The sequence below is a fragment of the Balaenoptera ricei genome, chromosome 1 (assembly GCF_028023285.1).
Source record: "Balaenoptera ricei isolate mBalRic1 chromosome 1, mBalRic1.hap2, whole genome shotgun sequence".
Taxonomy (NCBI): domain Eukaryota; kingdom Metazoa; phylum Chordata; class Mammalia; order Artiodactyla; family Balaenopteridae; genus Balaenoptera; species Balaenoptera ricei.
The window spans coordinates 171,296,423-171,321,566 of NC_082639.1; the positions used below are offsets into that span (position 1 = coordinate 171,296,423).

The 25,144-nt window shown below is 37.2% G+C and overlaps 1 protein-coding gene across 3 annotated transcripts in view; it reads left to right on the top strand.

The window, feature by feature from the left end:
• Positions 1-25,144, top strand: part of NVL (nuclear VCP like) — a 103,284-nt gene that overhangs the window by 31,452 nt on the left and 46,688 nt on the right. For all 3 annotated transcript variants that reach the window (XM_059941905.1, XM_059941909.1, XM_059941914.1), the window contains exons 13-18: positions 6,133-6,382; positions 8,095-8,313; positions 9,451-9,555; positions 14,329-14,391; positions 19,264-19,383; positions 22,806-22,905. In XM_059941905.1, coding sequence (XP_059797888.1) covers positions 6,133-6,382; positions 8,095-8,313; positions 9,451-9,555; positions 14,329-14,391; positions 19,264-19,383; positions 22,806-22,905 — 857 coding nt within the window. The remainder of the gene's footprint in view (positions 1-6,132; positions 6,383-8,094; positions 8,314-9,450; positions 9,556-14,328; positions 14,392-19,263; positions 19,384-22,805; positions 22,906-25,144) is intronic.

Consider the following 25,144-nt stretch of genomic DNA (forward strand, 5'->3'; position numbering starts at 1 on the left):
GAGATTGTCCAGAGAGAGTGTGAAGAGAAAGTGTCAGAGGTTCTGGGAAAGGCCCGAAGAGGCTAACAGGCTCAGAATGTAGGAGGAGCAGCCAGAAGCATTGGGAAAATGAAGAGAAATTTGCGTAATGGAAGCCAAGAGAAGTCTGTGTTTCCGGAGGGAGAAACGAGAGGTCCAGGGAGGGCTGAAAAATTGTCTTTGAAGTGAGCAGCCTAGAGGTCACCAGTGACCTTAACAAAAAGCTGTTTGAGTAGAATGGTAGAGGTAAACTCCAGGTTGGAATGGTTGAGGAGTAAAGGGAAACTGAAAAAGCGAGAGCAGCAGACTTCCACAGTTCGGTCAGGAGAGTCTGCAGTGAGGGAGAAGGCAGAAGGTGGTGGCTTCGTGAGGTGGGTAATGGGGTGTCAAGAGAGGACTTTTCTAAGGTGGGAGAAACTTGAGTAGTGTCTTTAAGGGTTGATGGGAAGGAGAAATGGGAGGAGCAGGGAGTCAGAGCTTATGCATAGGTGCTGGCCTTAGAATGAGGGCTAATTTGTTGACGTGATAGTAAAGGGAGAAAGAACGGATATGCAGGCAAGAAGGATTATCAGTTTGGTACTGGAAAATTGAGGGCGTTGTCTCTATGAATTAAAAAGCGAGATCTTCTGATGAAAGTGAGGCTCATGATGGATAGGTTAGAGGTTTGAGGAGGATGAAGGTCTGAAATTACTTTCTTGGCTAATTTGAGATGAACTGGCTAGGATAACAGGATTTTCAGGCAGTGTTTAGGATTGGGGTATGGAATGGTACCAGTAGGGCTGGTTTAATGATTTTTTTTCCCATAGCAATGCTCAACAGTCTAGGTTCAGGCACAGAGAAAGCAGAGATTTAGAATTTAGATTAAGAAAGAAAAAAAGAGAGTATGGACTCTTAAATTGTAAAAACAGGACTATTTGATGAGGCGGTGGTGAATCCAAGAACCTACTGAGGTTTGAAAACAGGTGTGTGGGAGACTGAGCAAAGAGGAGATGCTTGAGCTAGTGATTTCAGAGGTGGGACAGACCCAGGTGCTGATAAGGTCCAGAGCATGATGGTCCATGAAGTGGAGAAGAGGGCAGAGGCAGGTGAGACGGGGGCGCAGAGGCCTTCAGTAGGTGCCAGAACTCAGTTTCTATTCTTGCAAAACAAAGCACCCCCAAGTTTATTTTTATTGTTTCTCACCATTTCTGTGGATAAAGAATTCAGAGAGGCTCAGGCAGCTGGTTATGTCTCAGGGTCTCCTGTGGCTGCAGAGACTAGCTGGAGCTAGAACACGTGCGGGATTAGGGCAGCGGGGCTGTGCTTGTCTGCCTACTTAGGTATCTGTATACCTATCATTTGATCTTGTCTGTTCCTTGCCTCCTGCCCCCCCAACCCCTTTCTCGTCTTGTCTGCTGAAGGCCTCTCATGTGGCACCCTTTACAGAATAGTGTGGGCTTCCTCAGAGTCGGGCAGCCTCAGGGTGGAAGGGTTCTTCCATGGCAGGTTAGGGCTGCAGCATGAGGATTGCAGGAAACAGGCTGAAATGACACTGCTGTTCATTTTATGTTATGTTTTGTTATGTTTCGTTATGTTATAGTTGTGCTGGGTCTTAGTTGTGGCTCGTGGGCTCCTTAGTTGCGGCGCACCGGTTCCTTAGTCGTGGCATGCAGACTCTTAGTTGCAGCACGCATGTGGGATCTAGTTCCCTGACCAGGGGTGGAACCCGGGCCCCCTGCACTGGGAGCTTGGGCAGCACTGCTGTTCTTGACCTCAGGATTTGTAAAACATTACATCAAAAGGAGGAAAAAACAGCATTCAAAACCAGCCACTCTTAACACACCCCAGCCCTGTCACCTGGGTGTGTGACTCTCCCCCAGGAGGCCCAGGAAGAGGCAGGTCCTGGGAGCAAGGCCCTCCGTCCTCCGGTCACCAGTCCACCCGGGGCCATGCCGGAGGGGGTGGCCTGGACTCGGACACTGAGGTCTAAGCTCTTTCTACAGCAGATCTTCTAGCCTTAGAAGTGAGGTCACATAGCGTCAAGTCCACTCGTCTCTATTGGTTGATTGCTCACTCAGGTCAGCCCAGATTCGAGAAGAGGAGTCATAGCCCCACCTCCCACTGAGAGGAGGGTTGAGAATTTACAAACATGTTTTAGAACGGTCACAATAATGAACCCCCATGTTTTTATCACCCGGTTTCAATAATTATCAACATTTTCACGGTCTTATTTTATTTATCCCCCACTTTTTTTTTCTTGGAGTATTTTAATGCAAATCCCAGGCATTATATCATTTCAGCTATAAATACGTCCATATCTAATGAATAAAGACTTTTTATTTAGCATTACACAATGCTTTTATATACCTAACAAATAATAATTTATCTGATATCCAAACGTGTTCATATATTTGTAGTATGTAGTTATATTATGAAGTTTGACTATATCCATATTTAGCATTTTCATTTCTCATCTTTATAAATATTGTTCCTATATGAGGATCACATTTCATTTATTTACCTTTGTAACTTTTCTGAAATTCGTAATTGCCAAATTTTTTTCATTTGCTAGCCCTCTTACAATTTTTTCTGCACTCTGTTTCCTCCAAGTTTTTTTTTTTCTTTGTGTATGTATATGTGTATATATGTGTTTGTTTTGGTCTGTATATTATACTGCAGTGAGAAATGCTATCTTTATAAAGTCATAATAACAGGACCTGGCATGTGGTAAGTCTTGACAGTTGAGAGCTGTTACTGTTACTATTTCATGCTGGCAGCTTAAGAGTGAGGCTAATCGCATGTGTGCAGTACAGGCTACTTTGTTGAAGTGTGAGTGCCATTGTAAGGCAGTCATAGGACCAGCTAACTTTTGAGCTAGAAAACTCCAAATATCTATTTCTGTAGATTCTTTTTGTTGAACCAATTCGGATTTTTCAGAAAAAGATCTTCAGACAACACCATGGGGCTGTCCGTCTAGCTGCTGGTCTTCTGACAGGGGCAGGGGCAGGAGGTTGAGCGACTGGACACAGACTTTGACCTTTTTTTCTGACGGAGTTGATCTTACTGTTGTCCACAAACCTGGGGCTTCCCTCTCCTGGTTCAGTTTCACCAGAGGGTACATTGCTGGTCTCCTGCTGGTTGACAGGGTGGAGGGTATGTGGGGTCTTCAGACTTCTTATGCAGATGTTCAGATAATTTCTGTGTTTTGGCTCCCTGCTGTGGCCCTAATTTCTGTAGTTCAACACTTTGGTGCCTCTGGTTCACGGTCTTCGAGGTTCCGCCAGACACATATACTTCCTTCTCAATAGCCCACCTCTCTGCAAAACGTTAATTTTGACTTTGTGCCCTCTGCAGGGTCATTTACCATTCTCCACAAGTTTCTTCATGAATTTTGGTTCAAGATTACAGATAGTCGAGTATTTGTTAGTCTATACTGATAGAAATAAATGATTGAATAAATAAATGGGTGAGAATAGGCAAGTCTCTGATGCAAAAGAATTTCAAATAATTTATGTGGTTGCATTGCCCTTAAGGAGGTGGAGTATAGCTCCGTATTTCTTAAATGTGAGCCAGGCATAAGTGACTTACTTCCAGAGAGTGTAGTATGGAAAGGGAGGGAAGAGTAACTTCAAAGTGAAAACCCTTTCAAACACTGTCTCAAACCTGGTAGTCAAGGTTCACATCTACAACAGTAAGTCGCGTTGACAGTATGTATCCTTGATAACGATATGATGAGAATGACACTTTACCTCTGTGGTCTTCTTCCCAAAAATGCTTTACCCTAGTCTAATCGTGACAAAAATACCAGACCAATCCCAGCTGAAGGACATTCTACAAAATACTGGGCCAGTAATCCTGAAAATTTTCCTTAACGACAGGAGAGGTGTATGAGGTGTACAGAGTTCTCTGAACTATCTTTGCACTAATTCTATAAATCTAAAACTTTATAAAATAAAAGGTTTATTTTTTAAAACTTAGTTAAAACTCATCCCATTTACAGTCAAATATATTATTAAACCTGAATTTTTATTCTGGGAATTCCTAATACTTGAATCTTTATAGGGATTTGTAGTTCTTAGGGCACCAGCTAGAGCTGACACGAGAGACCCATGTTGGGTGGCCTTTCTCTTCTTTGGTAGTAAAATATGCATATATCAGCACGCCCCCTCCACAAATATCTGTTTCCTTCAATATCTCATATCAGTGTAGATACCTGTCTTTATTATAGAGCCATACTGAAGCCTATAGCCTGAGACAAATGTTGATAGCTTTTTAAAGACCTCATGGAGATAAAGACTGATCCTCTTGTTGCAAATTCTTTGCCATACTTCCAGGATAGGATGGGGGGGGGTTTGGGGAGAGGGAGTAGAGTACAGATAATTTCCTAGGTTCTTTGACCATGGAGTTTGTGTTCCTGTTTGTTGTTCTTTTTTTGTTTGTTTTTGTTTTGGAGGTGGGGCGGGGTGGAAATATTGCTGAAACACTTTTACTCAACCGTGTTGAAACTGGAAATCTTTTAATGGTTATTTTCTCCTCCTGTGGAGTTTCCATAGTATGATGACCAAAATTACATTTTTTCAGGAGTAGACTATAACTGAAAAAAGGATGATATTTATTTTATTTTAGCTAGTTTTCTTAACATTCTAAATTTCTTAGTATTCTTATGCATAGCAGCAAATCAGGTCTGTATCTTTAGGAAGTAGTTCTATAATGGGACTTCTTCTTGGCTACTATTGTTTACAGTATCAAAGTGAATTATTTTTCATTTGTCAGAAATGTTTATCTGCTTCTATTCTATTCATTTACATGATCCCAAATGACATTTGTATAGTAACTTATTCTCCAGTAACTTGACATTTGAAAATATTAGTCTCCTACAAATTTGGAAATTTCAAAATATATTTCCTTGTCCAATTTAATTTATAATATCACCATATCTAAAAATAATAACAAACATTTATTGGGCACTTATTGTGGATCAGTCACTGTTCTAGGAGCTTTGCATGTAATCACTTAACATCCCTACTATTAAGTGCTACTGTAATATATGTTTAACCAATGGAAAAACTGGAGCACAAAAATGAAATAACAGAGTGGCAGAGCTGGCATTCAGACTCAAGTGGTCTGGCGTCAGACCGTTTTTTTTTTTTTTGGCTGCCTTGGGTCTTAGTTGTGGCACATGGGATCTTTCGTTGCAGCGTGCCGGGCTCTTCATTGCAGTGTGTGGGCTTCTCTTTAGTTGTGGTGCAGAGGCTTCTCTCTGGTTGTGGCGTGTGGGCTCTGTAGTTGCAGCATGCGGGCTCTCTAGTTGTGGTGCATGGGCTCAGTAGTTGTGGCGCACGGGCTTAGTTGCCCCGCGGCATGTGGGATCTTAGTTCCCTGACCAGGGATCGAACTGGCGTCCTCTGCATTGCAAGATGGATTCTTAACCACTGGACCACCAGGGAAGTCCCTGGCATCAGACCTTTTGTCTTGAATATCTTTACTGCTTTTAAGTTTTATTCAGTAAATCTTACCAGAAATTGTTTAAGGTATTCCTTTAAAAATAATAATTATCCAGAGTCCATATTTCATTGATACATACCATGTTGCCAGTTCAGTTGAGCAAAATTTTTCACACAGTACAAAGGATGAGCAGTAAATAAAGATGAAGTTGGAGAAATAACTGTCCTAATATAAAATTGGATATTAAAGTTTGTATCAGCATAACTTTTCGTGATGAATAAAATTAATGGTTGATTTTGAGTTTAGAGACTTTTTTTTTGCTGGCAGATATCCATTTAAACTACTCTAAAAGTAGAATTTACCATATATCCTCATAAATCATTTGTCTTATTTCCTCTGTAATACTGTAAAATTCTTAAAGGCAGAATATTTTTTAAAACCAATTTTTTATTCTTCACAGAATTTAATATAGTTTCTAAAAAAGCAGATATGTATATACATTAACCCCTCTTGGAATAAGGTGGGATATATTATAGCGATTTAGCATTTGCTGAATGAGTGAGCTATTTGATCTTATTACCTGTTATGATACCATTGACAGAAAGGAAGGGCTTCAAATAAATATACTCGGTGACTTGTTTTTACTAGTAGGTTAGGAATCTGAATTTCTTTTCCTTGTCTTTTCTACAGAATACTTCAAACTTTGTGCAGAAAACTAAGACTTCCCGAAACTTTTCATTTTCGTCAGTTAGCACACCTAACGCCGGGCTTCGTTGGTGCTGACCTCATGGCACTCTGCCGAGAGGCAGCCATGTGTGCGGTCAACAGGGTCTTAATGAAGCTGCAGGAGCAGCAGCAGAAAAATCCTGAGATTGAAGGTTCGCCCTCTGAAGGAGGCCAGGAAGAAAGGATTGGAACTGAACCCACTTCTGAAACACAGGTGCTTTCTCTACCGGTACCTTAAACTGTCATTTAAACGTTTTTAATATGTGTTATCTTACAAGCAGGCAAGTGTCTATATAGTTGAGGTTTATGATATTCTGTTTCATTGGCTTTGTATCTTTAGAGTAATTATCAGTTATACCCGGAGTGTCTATAATTTCAAAAGTACAAGTTGTTTTACTTTTTTCAGTTGATTCTGAATAAATTCCTTTTACAATAATGATTATGAAATCTACAGCAGGTGTTGGCAAACTGTGGCCCACCTGCTCACTGCCTGCTTTTGTAAATTAAAGTTATATTGGAGCACAGCCATGCTCCTTTATTTTTTATTTTATTTTTTAATACTTTTTTTTTTCTTTTTGGTTGTGCCAGGTCTTAGTTGCAGCTCACGGGCTCCTCAGTTGTGGCATGCGAACTCTTAGTTATGACAGGCATGTGGGATCTAGTTCCCTGACCAGGATCGAACCCGGGCCCCCTGCATTGGAGCACGGAGTCTTAACCACTGTGCCACCAGGGAGGTCCCCACGCTCCTTTATTGACACGGAGTCTTTTTCTACTTTCACACTTCACAGCAGAATCCGCATAGACGTCCATACAGCAGAGACTGCATGGCCCATAAAGCCTTTGGTGTTTACTCTCTAACTCTTTACAGAAAATGTTTTCCAGCTCTTATGAGAACACTGGCATTTTGTTATACTTCCAGGTTACCTTTTGGTTTGATATACTAAGATAGTCTGCTGATGCAACCATATCCTTGTCCCTAGCTGCAAATGGTGCTGGAGGACAGGGCTGAGAATGTGAGAGGGACATTTATTATCCAAGATCTGTTAAAATTTTGAGTTTTATGAGTCATGAAAACTCAGTATAACATTTATATAGCATTTTATAGCTGGCACAGGGCGCTTTTACATGTTACATAACTTGCTCCATATAACTTTGTTAAGTAAATATCATTACTTTTCCCATTTCATAATCAAAGAAACTAAGCTTAAGAGATTGTGACTTGCCCGAGGCCACACGGCCTCTACTTTCCAGAGCAGGAACTTAGATCCAGGTCTCTTGTTTTCAAATCATTTGTTTGTTCCGTACTCATTTGGAACCACAATGATATCTGTTAAAAATAATAGTAAACTCATTCCTTTTATAATATTGCATATAAATTAGGCTTTTATAAGTTGAATTATTCAGAGTTACTTTTTACACCTGTTCTTTCATATTCCTCGCAAAGCAAGAAATCTGCCTTTGAAGTTCAAGATTCATTCGTACTAGGAAAATTGCCTGCTTTCTATTTAGTTGATAAACTATCAAGGAGCCATATTATGAAATTAAACTGCCACCAGAGTAACTTTGTTTTAATTTCATCAAAATTCAGCTGTTTCATGAATATTTGTAAATGAAGAATGGAAATAACATGATTGTTGAAATGAATATTTGCCAACTGCTTATGTTTGCTATAGCTAGCCCTAGTAGAGTAAATAAAAATCATTCTTCTATATTTGATGATAGTCAGTGTATCTTTGCTTGACTAAATCAAATGATCCATTTGGAGCAAAATAAATGACCTATGCCAATGGAAAAAATTATTAAAATGCATAGAAGTTCGTGTAGTTTACAGAAATATTGCAGTAATAATTTTTTGAAGTACAAACAATAACGTTTTCAACAAACTTTGTGGTTTTTCATTTTTTCCCCTCATTTGTTCCCTTTCAGGATGAATTGCAAAGGCTCTTGGGGTTGCTAAGGAACCGAGATCCCCTCTCAGAGGAGCAGCTGCAAGGGCTGTGCCTTGAGTTGAATGATTTCATTGTTGCTCTATCCTCTGTCCAACCCTCTGCTAAAAGGGAAGGCTTTGTCACTGTCCCTAATGTGACATGGGCAGATATTGGTGCCCTGGAAGACATTAGAGAGGAGCTCACCATGGCAATATTGGTAGGTATATCTGCCACTAACTGTTGTTGGCGTGTGTGATGGGTAAACGACCATACGTGTGTACTAGGTTGTATGTCTAAATTGGCTTAACTATATGTTTTCTTTTATCTGTTGTATTATTATTAAGCCCCCAATGATGGTTTTTCATTCTTCTGAGATCTGCTTTAGATTTTTTCTTTTGGTTGTGCTTGAATTCTATGGCAGTGAGTTTAAAGAAGAAAAGAAAAGAAAACGTTTTAGGTTTTAACCGAGAATAAATTATTATTATTATTTTTTTTTTTATAAATTTATTTATTTATTTTATTTTTATTTTTGGCTGTGTTGGGTCTTCATTTCTGTGTGAGGGCTTTCTCTAGTTGCGGTGAGCGGGGGCCACTCTTCATCACGGTGCGTGGGCCTCTCACTATCACTGCCTCTCTTGTTGCGGAGCACAGGCTCCAGACGCGCAGGCTCAGTAGTTGTGGCTCACGGGGCCATTTGCTCCGCGGCATGTGGGATCTTCCCAGACCAGGGCTCGAACCCGTGTCCCCTGCATTGGCAGGCAGATTCTCAACCACTGCACCACCAGGGAAGCCCGAGAATAAATTATTTGAGAAATACTTTCTGAACTTGATCATGCTCATAAGGGTCAAAGCAGTTTTAATGCCTGTGAAACTTTGGATTTTCATTTACTCTTACTTTTCCACCTCCCTGATCATTTCATGGTTCATCAATGATGTATGATCCATTTAGAGGTGTGAAAGAGAAAATACGTGGAGATGATAGTGAACAGGTATCTCTTGCTTTTGATTACATAGAGTACCGCTGCTTCTGATTTCTTAAAGGGGGCCATTGCTTAAAATCTTTATAACCTAGAAATCTAGATACGTTTTCTAAAAATTGAGTTTAAAACGTTGAAATACTGTATCTAAAATGTTTTCAGAACTTACATTTAAGTATGAATTTTTCAAGAGCAGGGATTTTAAATTTATCACCATTTACCTCATGCTTGAAACAGAGGTAAGCACTCTGTGCCAGGCACTGTTCTTATCTTCAGGCCTCACAATCAGTGTTGAAAATAGGCATCTAGAGATGATTTGAATATGCAGTAGAAAGTGGACATTTGTAACAGATTGCTGTTGGGATTGTTTTTTCCAGGCACCAGTACGTAACCCAGATCAGTTCAAAGCTCTTGGGTTGGTGACTCCAGCTGGAGTCCTCCTTGCTGGTCCCCCTGGCTGTGGGAAAACTCTGCTGGCAAAGGTATGGAATAATTCAACTGCATGTATTTTATTTCTTACTATCAGTTAGGATAACATGAATTTCACTGTTACAGTGAGATATTTTTGCATATTTTCTATTAGAATTTCATTTTGGAAAGACTGACAGTTTTCTTCAGGAAAGTTTCCCACTTTTATTTTAATTACACAAGGTATATCATTGAAAATTTGGAAAAGAAAATTTTAAATCAACCATAACCCCATCGATTTTAACACAGAAATTTTCATATTTTCTGTGTATTATATTCTAAGTTTTTAATGAACATTATTGCATAGTTGTAGTTTGTAGCTGACCTTGTTTCCTGCTTTGGTATAGTTATTATTTATAAGTTAAGTATTTTCCTCTATGTTCCTTATTTTCCTCTATGTTCCTATTGCATAGTTGTAGTTTGTAGCTGACCTTGTTTCCTGCTTTGGTATAGTTATTATTTATAAGTATTTTCCTCTATGTTCCTTATTACAAATGTTATTTTGAAAAATTAGTTTTTTACAATAGAAAATATAGATAAGCAAAAGGGAAAAGCATTACTTACAATCCTCTCACTATTGCCTACTAGTAACCACTGTTGCATTTTGTTGTTAGTCCTTCCAGATGTTCTTTTGTACATATATATCAAGATAATATGAATAACTTTTATACATATATTTACAACTATAAGGTTTTTAAACATGCGTTTCTCACTTATCAATATTTCTTGAACATCTTCCCATGTCAGTATATACAGATACACATCGGTATTTTTAATGCCTGCATAGTATGCTACCATAAAGATGCTCTATAATTTATGGAAATGATTCTCCTATTAAAACAACACTGCATGAAACAGTCCTGTGCTTACATTTTTGTACCTCAATGGGTAATTTTAATAGAATGCATTCCTAAATGATTTTTTAATAAAAAGAATGCATGTATTTAAAGCTTTTGATCCATTACCACTCGATCAAAATGATCCATTACCCAGTTACACTTGATCCGTTACCAAAGTGTCTTCCAAAAAGTTTGTACCAGTTTCATCCCTATAGGGTATGAGTATCCATTTCCCCAACACTCCAAATTAGCAATAGCCATTAACATTGTTTTTAATATTTGACAATCTAATAGGTAAAAATGGTTATCTTACAGTTTTTAAGTTATGTTTTAAAAGCTACTAGTGGGCTTTTAAAAATAATGTGTTTATTGGCTTTTTTCTTTATGAATTGTCTGTTTGTATCCTTTGTTTTCCTAACATGCATGTGATTTTCTTATTTATAATCACTCTTCATATAGTAAGATCTGTTATATTTGTAGTTTGTCAGTGTTTTTGGCATTCTTACTTTATTGATCAAAGTTTTGACACTTTTTTGTTTTGGGGTTTTTTTTCATATTTATGTGGGCAAATTTCTCAGTCTTTTGTGATTTTTTTCCTTTGGAATCATGCTTATTAGAACCATTTTTCTTGTCTGTATCTTATATTAGTCATCATTTTTAATGTCTGTATAATATTCCATCTATAATTTACTTAACCCTTATCAACTTTTAAAAATATTTGGATTACTTGTAAATAAGAAATCAAAATTAATGGCATTTTTAATAAGTTTCACAGCAGCCGAATAATCTGCGGCTCCTCAGTAAATACCAAATGTCCACAGTGCCATTTGCCCATGTATATATATACGTATATAATATACATGTAGATTTTTTAAAACTTATTTTTACTTATATTACTAAATTTTCTTGCTTAATGCTTTCAGTACTCTTACAGGGCATTGCTGTAAAGGAGTTTGGGAACAAAGGAGGGAAAGGAGAACACCACAGTTGCTGGTCTATGTTTTTTCACAACAGTTTTAGAAAACCGTAGCCAGAAAGAAGGTCCTGCAAGCTAATGTGTGAATTCACTGTGTGGATGCAGTTCCCTTGCCTGAGTGCCTTGTAATGTTTGTTTGTTTTTTAGTTATATCTGCCTTTGACTAGTTCTGCTCACAGCAGAAAGGAGATAGCTTAGATCATTTGAAATCCCTAAATAATGTTAAGACATCATAGATCAAATTTTTCCTCTTCTTCCCACCTCCCGCCTCCCCAGATTGCCAACATTTTGGTCCCTCTCTGTTCAGTCAGATTTCTGGTATCTGACCATTTAGAGCAGGGAATCTTACCTAGGACTCCATGGATGGACTTCAGCAGCTCACTGGATCCATGAGCCCAGGCAATATATTATGAGTATATGTATTTTTTCCAGGGAGAGAGTTCACTACTTTCATTAGATTCTTCAAGAGATTCATGACTACATGCCCTACAATCTAGAAGTAATAGAAAATGTCCTGGAATGGCAGAAGCAAAGTGTTACTGGAGTAAAGTTATGGAACCACTTATCAGTCAGAACCTGGCAACCTAGAATCAGTTATAAAATTAAGATTTTGGATGACCTTGGTTGTTTTGTTTACTCATGCTAACAATAACATAATGAAAATGTTCTAAACACTAGCACATACTATATAAATAGCATCAAGTAAAGGCATGTGATTGCTGGGGGCCAGCACACTGAAAATTGGTGACTAATAAGAAGGAAACTGGAAAGAGAACAGTAAAAATCATTTAGTCATCTGCAACTATATATATAGTATGGAAGCAAACAGCTTCTAACACTGAGTACAAGATTCATGATGATATCCATGAAAAAATTCAGTTATATTCACTGTATTTCATTTATCAATAGAAGACAAGATTTCTGATAATTTCAGGAACTCTGTTGGGTGTTTTAATGGGTGAAATCTTAGTTATCTCACATATGGATGTTGAAAACCTAATGTAGATGAGTCATGCTTTATTAGATGTGTATCCTGACTCTACTTAGAGCATGAGAGGTAGGAAAGCTAAGAAATTGGCAGCCGGAAAGACAGAGATTTCGAGATGTGGATAAGCTACATATTGAGCAGTTTTTGCATGGCAGAGCCTGCATGCATTCATTTGTTCAGCCAGTATTTGCTGAGCTACATACACTTTGCTAGAACTTGTACAAGGTGCTAGGGATAAACTAGTGAACGTGACACCTACTCTAATGGAATTTATTGTCTGTCTGGAAGAGGCAGGCAGTAAACAAAACAATAAAATTGCAGATTCAGCTAAGTTATGATGGAAATAAACAAACTGTTGTGGCTATTTTAGGTTTGGTATTCAGGGGATGGTGATATTTAACAGAGTCCTGAAGGACTAGATAGCCACATGAAGAGGCAGGGAAAGAAGGGGAAGAGTGTTCCAGATAGAGGGAACAGCAGTTACAAAATCCCTGAGGTGGGAAAGGCCTTGGTGAATTCGAGAACCAGAGAAAGATCTAGTGGCTGGACTAAGAAGAAACTGTCATGTCGCAAAATATAGGCTTACAAGCCATGGTGAATATTTCAATTTGTACTTGAAAATAAATGAGAAACATAGTAAAACTATATGATCTCATTTACATTTTAAAAAAATCTTTTATTGGATTATAGTTGATTTACAATGTTGTGTTAGTTTCAGGTGTACAGCAAAGTGAATCAGTTATATACATATATATATCTCCACTCTTTTTTTTTTTAGATTCTTTTCCCATATAGGCCATTACAGAGTATTGAGTAGAGTTCCCTGTGCTATACAGCAGGTTCTTATTAGTTATTTTATATATAGTAGTGTGTATATGTCAGCCCCAATCTCCCAATTTATCCCTCCCCTGCTCATTTACATTTTTTGAGTTAAGTGGAGACTGGATTGGAGGAAAGCAAGAGAGAGAGGAAGCCAGTTAGGGTTTCTTTGGTTTGGTTTGGTTTGGTTTTTTTGCATGTCCGGACAATAGGTGATGCTGGTCTGGATGAGGATTGTGGTATAGTGGAGAAACAGGAAGTGTCAGACTCACCTACATTTCAGCATTAGAGCTAATAGAACTTACAGATGGATTGGCTGACCTGACAAGACAGGAGATCAAGGGGAGACAGCGTGGTTTTGGCTTAGAAAATATATTTACTGGGATAGGGAGAAAAAGAGTTTGGGGTGTGGGATTTGGGGAGAGTTGGGAGAAATTCAGGAGTCCTGCTTTGGAAACGATAGATTTGAAATTCTTATGAGATCCAAATGGGAAAAGAAAAAAAGAAAAAAAAAAAATCCAAGGGGAGATGCTGAGGAATGTGTTGAACATAAATCTTGACCTCAGATATCAGGTTCTAAGAATAGGAAAGAACTTTATTCCCTGATCATTTTGAAGTTGTGAGTGATTTTATTCGAGTTTCATCTCTACATTCTCAGTGTAATTTTTGTATTCTTCTACACATATAACCATATATTTCTCCTTTGTTATTCTCTTGGCTTTCAGCCATGCAGTTTAATCTTTATTTATTAAACAAAATAACCTGTAAATACTGTAAAGACTGATACCGATGCTTTTGACTTCTGGTTTATAAATGAATGAATGAATGATTGCTTTCATTGGGCACAGCATTTGTTTATACAGAGATTATGATTTCACTAGGATTCTAAGCTAGGGCTACAAATATACTTATATACCATGTTTATGTAAACAAAACATTTACATAAATGTTTCAAGTCATTTCCATCTGATTTCTAGTCTGGAAAGTTTTAGGTTCACATTTACTTCCTTTGATTTTCTTTTTATTCCCATTTGTCTCCTCTCCTTCTAATGAGAAAGAGGCAGCTATAAAAACGGGGAACTAGAGTATAAACCACAAAAAGTCCTTGCATTATCACAAATTATTGTTATTATTTTATTGTCTTGTGTCTTTTTTCTCTTACTAGGCTGTTGCAAATGAGTCTGGGTTAAATTTTATATCTGTCAAGGGGCCTGAGTTACTAAATATGGTAAGTTGTTGTGGCATTAGCCATTATTTTTGATTAGGAAATGTAATGGTCATTCAAATTACAGGGTCCTCAGATCATTGAAACAGTCGGGTTTTTTGGTAAAATCACTGCAATAGGAGTGAAGAGATTGAGCTTTGCTCTCCTGTACTATTTACTGTGTATAAATGCTTTCTTAATTAATTCCGTTAACCTCTGAGCCTAAGTTTTCTCACCAGCAAAATGGAAATAACCAAAATAGTCAACATTTAAAGTGTTAACTCTGAATTTGTCAAGCCCTTTATATATATTATTCTTCAACAACCCTGTGAGATACAAATTGTTGTTTTCTTTGATTCACAGATGAGGAAACTTAAGTTTGGAGGGGTCGTATAACTTGGCCAATGTCCAACAGCTTGGGGATAGTGGAGCTAACATTTGATCTGCTTTCCTTGTCCTGTTGTTGTATAGCTCAAATGAGTTAAGGATTAATAAATAAAAATACTTAGGGGGGAAGAAATCACTAAACTCCTATATAATAACTTCTTTCTGCATTTAAGCAGCTTATGTCTTAAATTTAAGAGACTTTGAATTTCTTATTTCTTGTTCATGCCTATGAAGAGTAAAATGCCATTCCATAATGTTCAAACAAAGAAGAAATGAAAGTGGTATCATTTGTTTTAAAAGGCTATTTCAATTTATCCCCCCTCTAATTTTTTATGTTTCCTATTAAATATGTTACTTTGCTCCTAAAATAAGGATTTATACTTTTATCTTTACTCTTCTTACACTTCATTTTGGCTTTCTAGTGGAGGAGGTACTCAAAATAAGCACTGAGGGGAAGGGATTGATGAGGGGGTGAAGGATGAGGCTGGAAAAACAGTAATAGCCAGGCAGTGCAAGGCCTTCATACCAAGCTAGAGTCAAAATGTTACCTTTAGAATATTAGAGAGCTGGGCTTCCCTGGTGGCGCAGTGGTTGAGAATCTGCCTGCCAGTGCAGGGGACACGGGTTCGAGCCCTGGTCTGGGAAGATCCCACATGCCGTGGAGCAACTAAGCCCGTGCACCACAGCTACTGAGCCTGCGCGTCTGGAGCCTGTGCTCCGCAACAAGAGAGGCCGCGATGATGAGAGGCCCGCGCACCGCGATAAAGAGTGGCCCCCACTTGCCACAACTGGAGAAAGCCCTCACACAGAAACGAAGACCCAACACAGCCATAAATAAATAAATAAATAAATAAATAAATAAATAAAAATTAAAACTTAAAAAAAAAATTAGGAATTTCTTAAAAAAAAAAAATAGAATATTAGAGAGCTAACAGAGTGTAACTGTTTTTTAAGAGTGTTAATATTTTTTAAATTTTACTATGAAATATTTCAAGCATATAAGAAGTTATAAAGAGTAATATAATGACCCTTCCATGTATCTAACATCCAGCCTTAAAAAAAAAAACCAATATATATTCGAAGCCCCCTGCAAACCTTCCCTAATCATGTCCTCCATTCTCTTTCCCATAGAATTTACTATAATCCTGAATTTATTAATTCTGTACACTTCTTTCTGTACACTTTCTGTACACTTCTTTCTGTACACTTCTTTCTACATTTACTGTATGTTATATATTTATCCCTAAATAACATGTAGTATTATTTTACATGTTTCAAAAAATAAGTTTATGAGAATTGGAAATGTGAACACCTACTGGACATTTTATATTAAGAAAATAACTTTTAAGTGTGATAATGATGTAGTTATGTTAAAACCATTATCTTTGGACTTCCCTGGTGGCTCAGTGGTTAAGAATCCACCTGCCAGTGCAGGGGACACAGATGCGAGCCCTGGTCTGGGAAGATCCCACATGCCACGGAGCAACTAAGCCCCGTGTGCCACAACTACTGAGCCTACGCTCTAGAGCCTGCGAGCCACAACTACTGAGCCCGTGTGCCACAACTACTGCAGCCCACGTGCCTAGAGCCCGTGCTCCGCAACAAGAGAAGCCACCACAATGAGAAGCCCGCGCACCACAACAAAGAGTAGCCCGCACTGGCCACAACTAGAGAAACCCTGCACACAGCAACGAAGACCCGACGCAGCCATAAATAAATAAATAAATAAATTTATAAATGATGGGATTTTTTAAATATATATTTTTTTAAAGCCATTATCTTTTAGAGACAGTGAAATATTTACAAATAAAGTTATGATGTCTGGGCTTTCCATCAAAATATCAAGTAGAAAGAAAAGTGGACAAGAGTATAGATGAAGCAAGGTTGATCATGAATTGAGCTGATAATAATGAAGCAGGGTGATGGGTATATCTGGGGTTTATTAAACTATTACCATTGAATGAGTATAACCACACTTTTAAAAAAATCAGTTTTTTTCTTTTTTAAAAAAAAAATATTTATTTATTTATTTGGTTGCACCAGGTGTTAGTTGCGGCAGGTGGGCTCCTTAGTTGCTGCTCACTGGCTCCTTAGTTGTGTTATGTGAATTCTTAGTTGCAGCGTGCATGTGGGGTCTAGTTCCCTGACCAGGGATCGAACCCGGGCCCCCTGCACTGGGAGCGTGGAGTCTTAACCACTGTGCCACCAGGGAAGTCCCTTAAAAACATCAGTTTTTTTCTTGATTCATGTTTAGGTTGAACATTATATATATATATCCTTACGCATATTTGTGAGATATTTTCGCCCTAGGGTATGTACTCAGCAGTAGAATTGCTATATCTTATACAGTATATACATTTTCAAAAATATTAAGTATTGCCCACTTTTTTCCCAAAGTGGTTGTTACTGAGTTTTACTTTCACCAGCAGTGAATGAAAGTTACTTACATTTTTGCCAGTCTGATGAGTATGAAATTTTATCTCATTGTCATCTACTTTGTTTTTTAGAGGTAAATGTGGGAAGAGGTCTGTGGAAGAGTCCAGAATGACTCTGAGAGGTTAGGTGATCTAATGAGGAAGATAGATATCTTGGGGTTAGAAAATGAGTTTGCTCTAGGACATTTTAGATTTAAAGAGCCATTTGGAGGGATTCAGCAAACTATAGTAAATGTGAATCTGGAGCTCTGAAGAGATTTGGGAGTAAGTATCATCTAAATGGCACCTAAAACCTAGGGAATGGGTAAGGTGAGTAGTATTGTAAGGTGGTCTCTGACAGAACCTTGGAAGACACCAACATTTACGGGCCAGGGAAGGAAAAGCTGGCAAAGGAGACTGTTCCGAAGGTGGAGGACGCCCAAGACTTTCTAAGCCTGAAAACCTAGGGAAGATAATTTTTTCCACCTGTCAATATAACCAAACAATAGAAAAGAAATTGAAAGTAGGACCCTGGGTTTAGCAATTAGAATGTCACTAGTGACTTTAGGGAAAATATTTTCAACAATTATGTTTGCAAAAGCCAGATTATAATGGTTGAAAACTGATGGCAAATAAGGAATTAGAAATAATAAGTATAGGATCCTTACTTGAAATAGTTCTTAAAGGCCAAGGTAGTGGGAATTTTAATCATTGTTACCTTTCTTAAGATGAATTGATTTTAATCTGTCCTTTTGAAACTTTAGGTTTACCTTCCCCTAAATTAAATTTCCTTTTACTTAGTCATTTTGGTTAGCTATATCCAAAGTCCCTTTGCCGGCTGTATTGATTCTTCTCTTTCATCCCTGTTTGAAACTCTCTGTCCCAACCCACTGATATCTTTTCTTTAAAAATATCTACTGAATGTCTTTTCAGCATTCCAAATATAATTTTTGCTGATTCAGATTTTTCAGGAAACTAAATAGGTCTGCTGTATTTGTACGCTGAGCAGGATGTTATGATCAGACAAAAATTTGAAACTGTCGTGACTTCTGCTTTCCAAGGACTTTATGATGTAATATTGTGAAGGTAGAATAGCTCAGAAGTTATAATAGTAGGAAGTGCTATAAGAGCAAAGAAGAGAGGGTGGAGGGAAGAAAGATTAGTGATCTTTAGTGATCTTGATCTAGAATGCAAGAGCTGTTTTAGAGGTAAGTTGGAGAAGCAGTTCAAATGAGAGAAGCAGAATAAGCAAAAGTAGAAAGAAAAGTTACGGGACAGATCTGAGGAAAAGAAGTTCTACTCAAATAGAAAATAAAAATACTTTAATCATTGTCATCTGTGATGTATTCTGTGCCTTAATTACTTTATTATGACCATATAGTCATAAAATAAAAGATAACCTTATGATATAATTGGCACCATAAAGACATTTTCAGATTGCCTTATGTAGCAGTATTATTATGAGAAACAAAGCTTTTCTTAGTTAACTAATTTGAAATTTTACAAGAACAATTTCTTGTGCTTAGCTGAAAGTAAAACTGTATTTTTACATATAACTTTTTATATTAATTAGTCCTAATGTTATAGCTGCTTGTGAATTGCTTTGTATTTTGATTTTACCATACATTATGCATTATGAAACCTGGTAGATGTCTAACTGGCTCAGTTTGCCTCCTCTGATGCTGTATGACTGTTAGCTCTTCCTTTAGCAAGATGACTTGTGTAGAAACGACAGAACAGTAAATTGTCTTGTTCACATTTAAAATACTGTTGAATTAATGAAAATTACTGCTGGGTATTTTATATGCATAAAGCTTTGATCCGTTCTAAAATACCATAAAATTGTGGAATTTTTTTGAGCTAGAGGAGACCTTTCATTCTATTTAGTCTTCATTTTATAAATGAGGAAATTTATAATAAGCTTAAATAATAGCTAATCTTATTAAGTTGAACCACATATAACTGGCTATTTTTGACCTAATACTTCTTGGACTCTGACATATAAATGTCATTTAAAACTAGTACTACTATAATTTGGCCCAAACTCCAAAGTTGAAACATCTCTACGTTTTATTTCCTTTCTGTACATGGCTAGTATGTTGGTGAAAGCGAGCGCGCTGTGCGACAGGTTTTTCAGCGAGCCAAGAATTCATCACCCTGCGTGATATTCTTTGATGAAGTGGATGCCTTATGCCCTCGAAGATCAGTCCGAGAGGTAGGTATCATAGTTTAGTGATTACAGATTTTTTTTTTAAGCACCATAAACCTTTTGTAAGTTCTTCCAAAGTTATGTAAACTTCAAATAGTTCTTATAAAGTCATTCATTGAGAACACTGAGACTCTTTAAGTGAAGAAACCTAGTAATTTGGAAACAAGGCCTAGGGATAACAATTGTATTTTTATTAGCCTCTGTATCCATTTTTCTTTCTGTGTATTATTTTGGTTGCACATATCTGATTCACACAAATGAGTTTTGGGTAATGGAAATGATTATTAGTTTTGGATAGCCTGCCTTGTAATCGTATGATTCTCTTCAGAGTTCTTGGAGAAAATATAATTTAAGACATCATGCACTCAAAGTAGGGTCAGATGATATGCTTTAAGACGCAGCACCATTTCTGTCTGGAGAAGATATAAATTGGTGTGCGTTAAAGACCACTTGCATTACTACACTGAGTCACCATTCTTAGAAATTTTGGTACAGTGATTGCCTGGAAAACAGTTATTAGGAATACTGTTTGAATCATAGTGAAGCATAATATAAAGAATATATTTAAAATATATTTATATAACCTTTTGAAGAGGATAGCAAAGACTGTGTAGTAAGTACATTTATTACAAGATGATTGAGGAAATGATTATATTTCTTATGTGACTTGTTTTCACATAGTTACTCTGTGTGTGTTCTTGGGCTGTGAAACATTTATTAGGTGCCTCATTTTGCTTAAAATTCCCAGCAATCAGAAGTTGCAAAACAAACCTTGACTAGGATAAGTGTGCTTCATATCATAGCAATTTCGTTTCCTCACCCAGCAGTCAGCAGTATCACAGAAAATCCTTGTCACAGTCTTATCTCTGATAGTGATGTCAGTGGCCAGGGCAGAGATCCTTCCCGGGTTCTCCTGCCGGCCGGCACGTTCCAAAATCTAATGTGCCATCCAGAGCAAAGTCCTACACACTATATCCAGCTGGTGGGGGCATGGTATGCTCTGGATTTTACTCCTTTTTATTCCTTTTTGCTGTGAATTAAACCCTTTGTTCATTGACAGCCTATTTCATTGGTTTGCATCTCTCTGTTATCAAGTGGTAATTTAAACTAGGAGGAGTTCATTGAGGTATATCCATTCAACTCCTTGCCCTCAGAGAAGTCTGCATTCTTATGAATCACATTTCTAACTTCTAGGTTATCTCTCTCGGCTGTCTGCTACCACACATCTCTGTAATCACATATATGTGTTTTGCTTTAACATTTTCACCTGAAGGGGATTCTGAAAATATTTTAAAATTAAATGTATTCTTTTTTTAATGATGCAAGTTATTCATGAATACATGCTTGTGAAAAATGCAAATAAATACAAGTATAAAGAGAGTCAAGTCTTTCTTCCAATTCTCCTCCCTGTTACTCTTCTTGGAGGTTACTTCTGCTGACAGTTTAGTGTTTTGTATTTGTGGTCTAGAACTTTTTCTGTAAGCTTAAAAACATGTATGATTTAAACTTATTTTTTTATATAAATGTGGTCATTCTATCTGACACTTTACCCATGTACTTAATAACTTATTTTGTAACTATTGAATAAATATTCCACAGTCTGGATAGGGAAGAATTAATTCAACAATTCCCCTGTTTTGGACATTTACATTGTTTCCAGTTGTTTCCCTCATAAACACAACTGTATTAAACATTCTTATCACGTATTTTTGTGCACATGTGGGAATATGTGAGAGTTTTGGAAGTAGAATTTCTGAGTAGAAGATGTATACAAATATTTTGAAAGCTAACACAGTCATTCTTCGCAAAAACTACCAGTTACATACACCTACCAACTAAAAATAACCATTTTCTACACCTTTGTCAACAATGGGTAATGACCATCTTTTTATTTTTCTCAATTTTATTGGCAAAACATGATGTTAAATTTTAGTATTCATGTCTCTGACCCTTTTGCTGTTGAAATGTTTTTCTGTGCTCACTTTGGCAGCACATACACTGAAAATGAAATGTTTCCCCCCCCTTTTTTTAAGATTTTTTTTTTTATGACCATTTTTAAAGTCTCGATTTATTGAATTTGTTACAGTATTGCTTCTGTTTCATGTTTTGGTTTTTTGGCCCCAAGGCATGTGGGATCTTAGCTCCCACACCAGGGATTGAACGCACACCCCCTGCATTGGAAAGCAAAGTCTTAACCACTGGACCGCCAGGGAAGTCCTGTCTTCCCCTTTTTTTGTTGTTAATTTATAAGAGCTTTTTATATGTGATGGAAATTAGTCTATTGTCCGATTATGTGTGTTGGTACTATTTTTCCCAGTTTTATCACTTATCTTTTTTTACTATATAAAATTTTATATATAGTAAAGTCTGTCAGCCTTTTCCTGAATTAATTGTGAGGTTTTTGTCTTGCTTAGGTAGGACAGTGTTTTGGGGTTTTTTTGTCTTTTTGTTTTTTTAAAACCAGTACTTCTTTATTTTTTTGAGTCCTGATTATAATTCTTTTAATCTCCTAACGGTTAATACTGTGTCTCCAAGGAGTGATAATAAGGTGCACCAAATTTTTTTTCTGGAGAAATCAGTATGTTAAACTCATTACCACCTCTGTACATAAAATTTATGTTGAAGAAAGGCAATTAATGACAAAAAGAAACACAGCATCACTTTTCTCATTTCCTACATTGTGCATTTTAAAAATTTCTGTATTTAAGGGATAAACATCCCTCTATTCACCAACTCCCTGAACATCTTAGATATTGCCCTGAGGTAGTTCAACTTTGTACTGCATGCTTCAAGGAAAAGAGAAAAGGCCTCAGTGTCCCAGCTGAAAACTCTGGAATATCCAGTATCCTGGGGAGTCTGATCTGGCATTCAAAAGCTGAGTCTAGATTTGCCCAAAGGGAAATTCATTGTGGCTATTAGATCTTTTTTTTAAAATTTATTTTATTGAAGTATAATTGATTTACAGTGTTGTGTTAATTTCTGCTGTACAGCAAATTGATTCAGTTAGACACATATATATTCTTTTTCATATTCATTTCCATTACGGTTTATCACAGGATATTGAATGTAATTCTCAGCTCTTAGATCTTTGAATAGCTCAGAGGCATAAGACTGTGGGATCAGCTAAGCCTGAGATTGAATTTCATCTCTACCCTTATGTAGCTTTGAGACCTTGGACAAATAGCCTCTCTAAGCCTCAGTTTCCTCATCTGAATTGTGGATAATAGCAGGATTGCTGGGGAAGCACACTGATGAGAACATGTTTTGCACAGTGCTTAGATATAGTGACTTCTCAGGAAATAATTGTTATATCTTTTGACAAAAGCTTTCATTCAAGTTAGCAAATGTATTATTTTGCATGAAAAAAAAAACGGTGATGTATTTTTCTTTTATCGGGAGCTGATGTAGCTGTATTTATTTGTTTTTAGACAGGGGCAAGTGTTCGGGTGGTAAATCAACTACTTACAGAGATGGATGGTCTGGAAACACGTCAGCAGGTTTTTATTATGGCAGCCACTAACAGACCAGGTAAGAAAGAAGAATATAAAACAGATGAGTCTAAAAACTTACAGCGTTTACAAACAATATAATTTATATACGTCCTAGTAAAGGAAGAGTAAGTTTGGGAAATCCTTTTTTGGTTCATAAGTTGGCATAAAACATTAGAAAGCTTTTATGTAAGCTATAGTAAAAAAAAAAAAAAAAAAAAAACAGTATAACATTATTGCTTGGATTCTATAAGATTTTTTTCTGTGTTGGTGCATAGAAAATTGTCTTGTTAAGCAGAGAACCCTTGTAACATACACTTTTGACCACAAAGTATTATCAGAATTTATGTCCTATGGTTTCTCTCAAGCTTATAGGAGACAAGAACCAGTCTCTTTTTCACTGTGTCTGAAGGTTAAAGATAGGTTTTTAAGGTTTCATACTGGAAGCATGTCCATATACCTGCACTTAACTATTTTTTAAAATTGTTAAAAAGCCTAAGTACTAGTGAGGGATTTAGAAAAAGTCTCAAAACTTCAAAAGTACCGAAGGTGGCTTTTACTTTGGGTCCTCAGTTCTCTTCATATTGTTTAATACTTTGCCATCCATATAAGCCGCTGTATCATAGCTGCTCCTGCATTGATATTTGTGTTAACTATGTCTACCGGCAATGACTTGGGACTTTAATTGCTTAAATGGATTTTTCAGTTTTCAAGCTGATGTAATTTTTCTTGTAAGTTAGTACAGATACTAAAACCTTCATGAATTATATACCATTTCATTTTAAAATGAAAAATCGAAAGTTTGAATTAGACTCTTATCTTTGAATTAGAAATACTGTCTTTGAGTTAGGCAGAACTGGGTTTGAGTCCTGGCTCTAGCACTTCATGTCTTACTAACTGTTCTCTTTCAACCCTAACTAGTGTATAACAACTGAGTAGATTATAATTCAGGTCTGACACTAACCACCTGGCATTAATGTCAGAACCTGCAGGTTAAGGGGTCAGTTGTCTACAAGACTGCCCTACTTCAGATGCCAGATGCAAGTGGTGTCTCCAGGACACACGCACTTCTGACCAGCCTGCTACAAACTTGGGGATTCCCATCACCCCCTTCAGGTTCAGTAATTTGCTAGAAAGACTAACAAAATGAAGAAAAGCACCATACTTATAATTACAGTTGATTATAAAGGGTCCACTTAGGGCTAGGTCTCGGGGGGAGTGCAGAGCTTCCGTGCCCTCTCTCCGTGGAGTCAGGGCACAGCACCCTCCTGGCACATCACTGTGTTTATCAGCGAGGAGTCTCCCTCAAGTTTGATGTCCAGAGTTTTTATTGGGATTTTGTTATGTATCCATGATTGATTGACTCATTGGCCATGTGACTGAACTCAGTCTCCAGCCCCGCCCTACCTCCCCAGATGTCTGGCTCCAAGTTCCAACCCTCTAATCAGATGGTGAGTCGTTCTGGTAACCAGCCCCATCCTGAAGTTATCTGCGGGGCCAACCTTGAGTCATCTCATTAGCACAACAAAGACACTCCTGTTACTCAGAAAGCTCTAGCCAGGAACCAGGGGCAAAGACCAAATGTATTTATTCTTTATTATACCACATTAATCCTGGGCATGTATTACTTCATCTTGCTAACCAGTACTTCTTCATCTATAAAATGAGGATAATACCTAATAGGCAGTATTGTCACAAAGCTTAAGTGATATTGGTAATGTATCTATCATAGTGCATGGCAAGTAGCTGTTTAGTATTATTATCATTATCATGAACACTTTTGGTATTAGCAGTAGGAGCAGTCATTAGGTCATAAAATCTGAGAGTCATCGTAGAAGAAACCTTGAAGGTCTGTCAAACTTGGACAGAATCACATCCTACCTTTCCTGAGCAGCTACAGATTTTTCTAGCAGATTTCAAGAAGACAGTCTTTGGTGTGCTCTAATAACCTATTCTGTCTTTAACTGTACTCACCATTTTTCATATTTGTTTATTGTAAACACTCTTATCTTTTAGTTTAATCTCTGTAGATTAGAAAATAACAGGTCCTTCAGTGTTACTCAAATAATAGGTCCTTCAATGTTACTACTAGGTTTTACTTAAATCCCTTCCTTCGAAAGGGTTCAGGTACATTACCTTTCCTCATGGGTTTTTTTTTTTTCCTCTGATCTCTTTATTCATCTTTGAATTCCTTAGGATTCTCCAGATTCTCCTTAGTTGTAAAACCCAGAACTGAGTACAGTAGTCTCTTGAGTTTAACCAGTGAAAGACAGGATGAA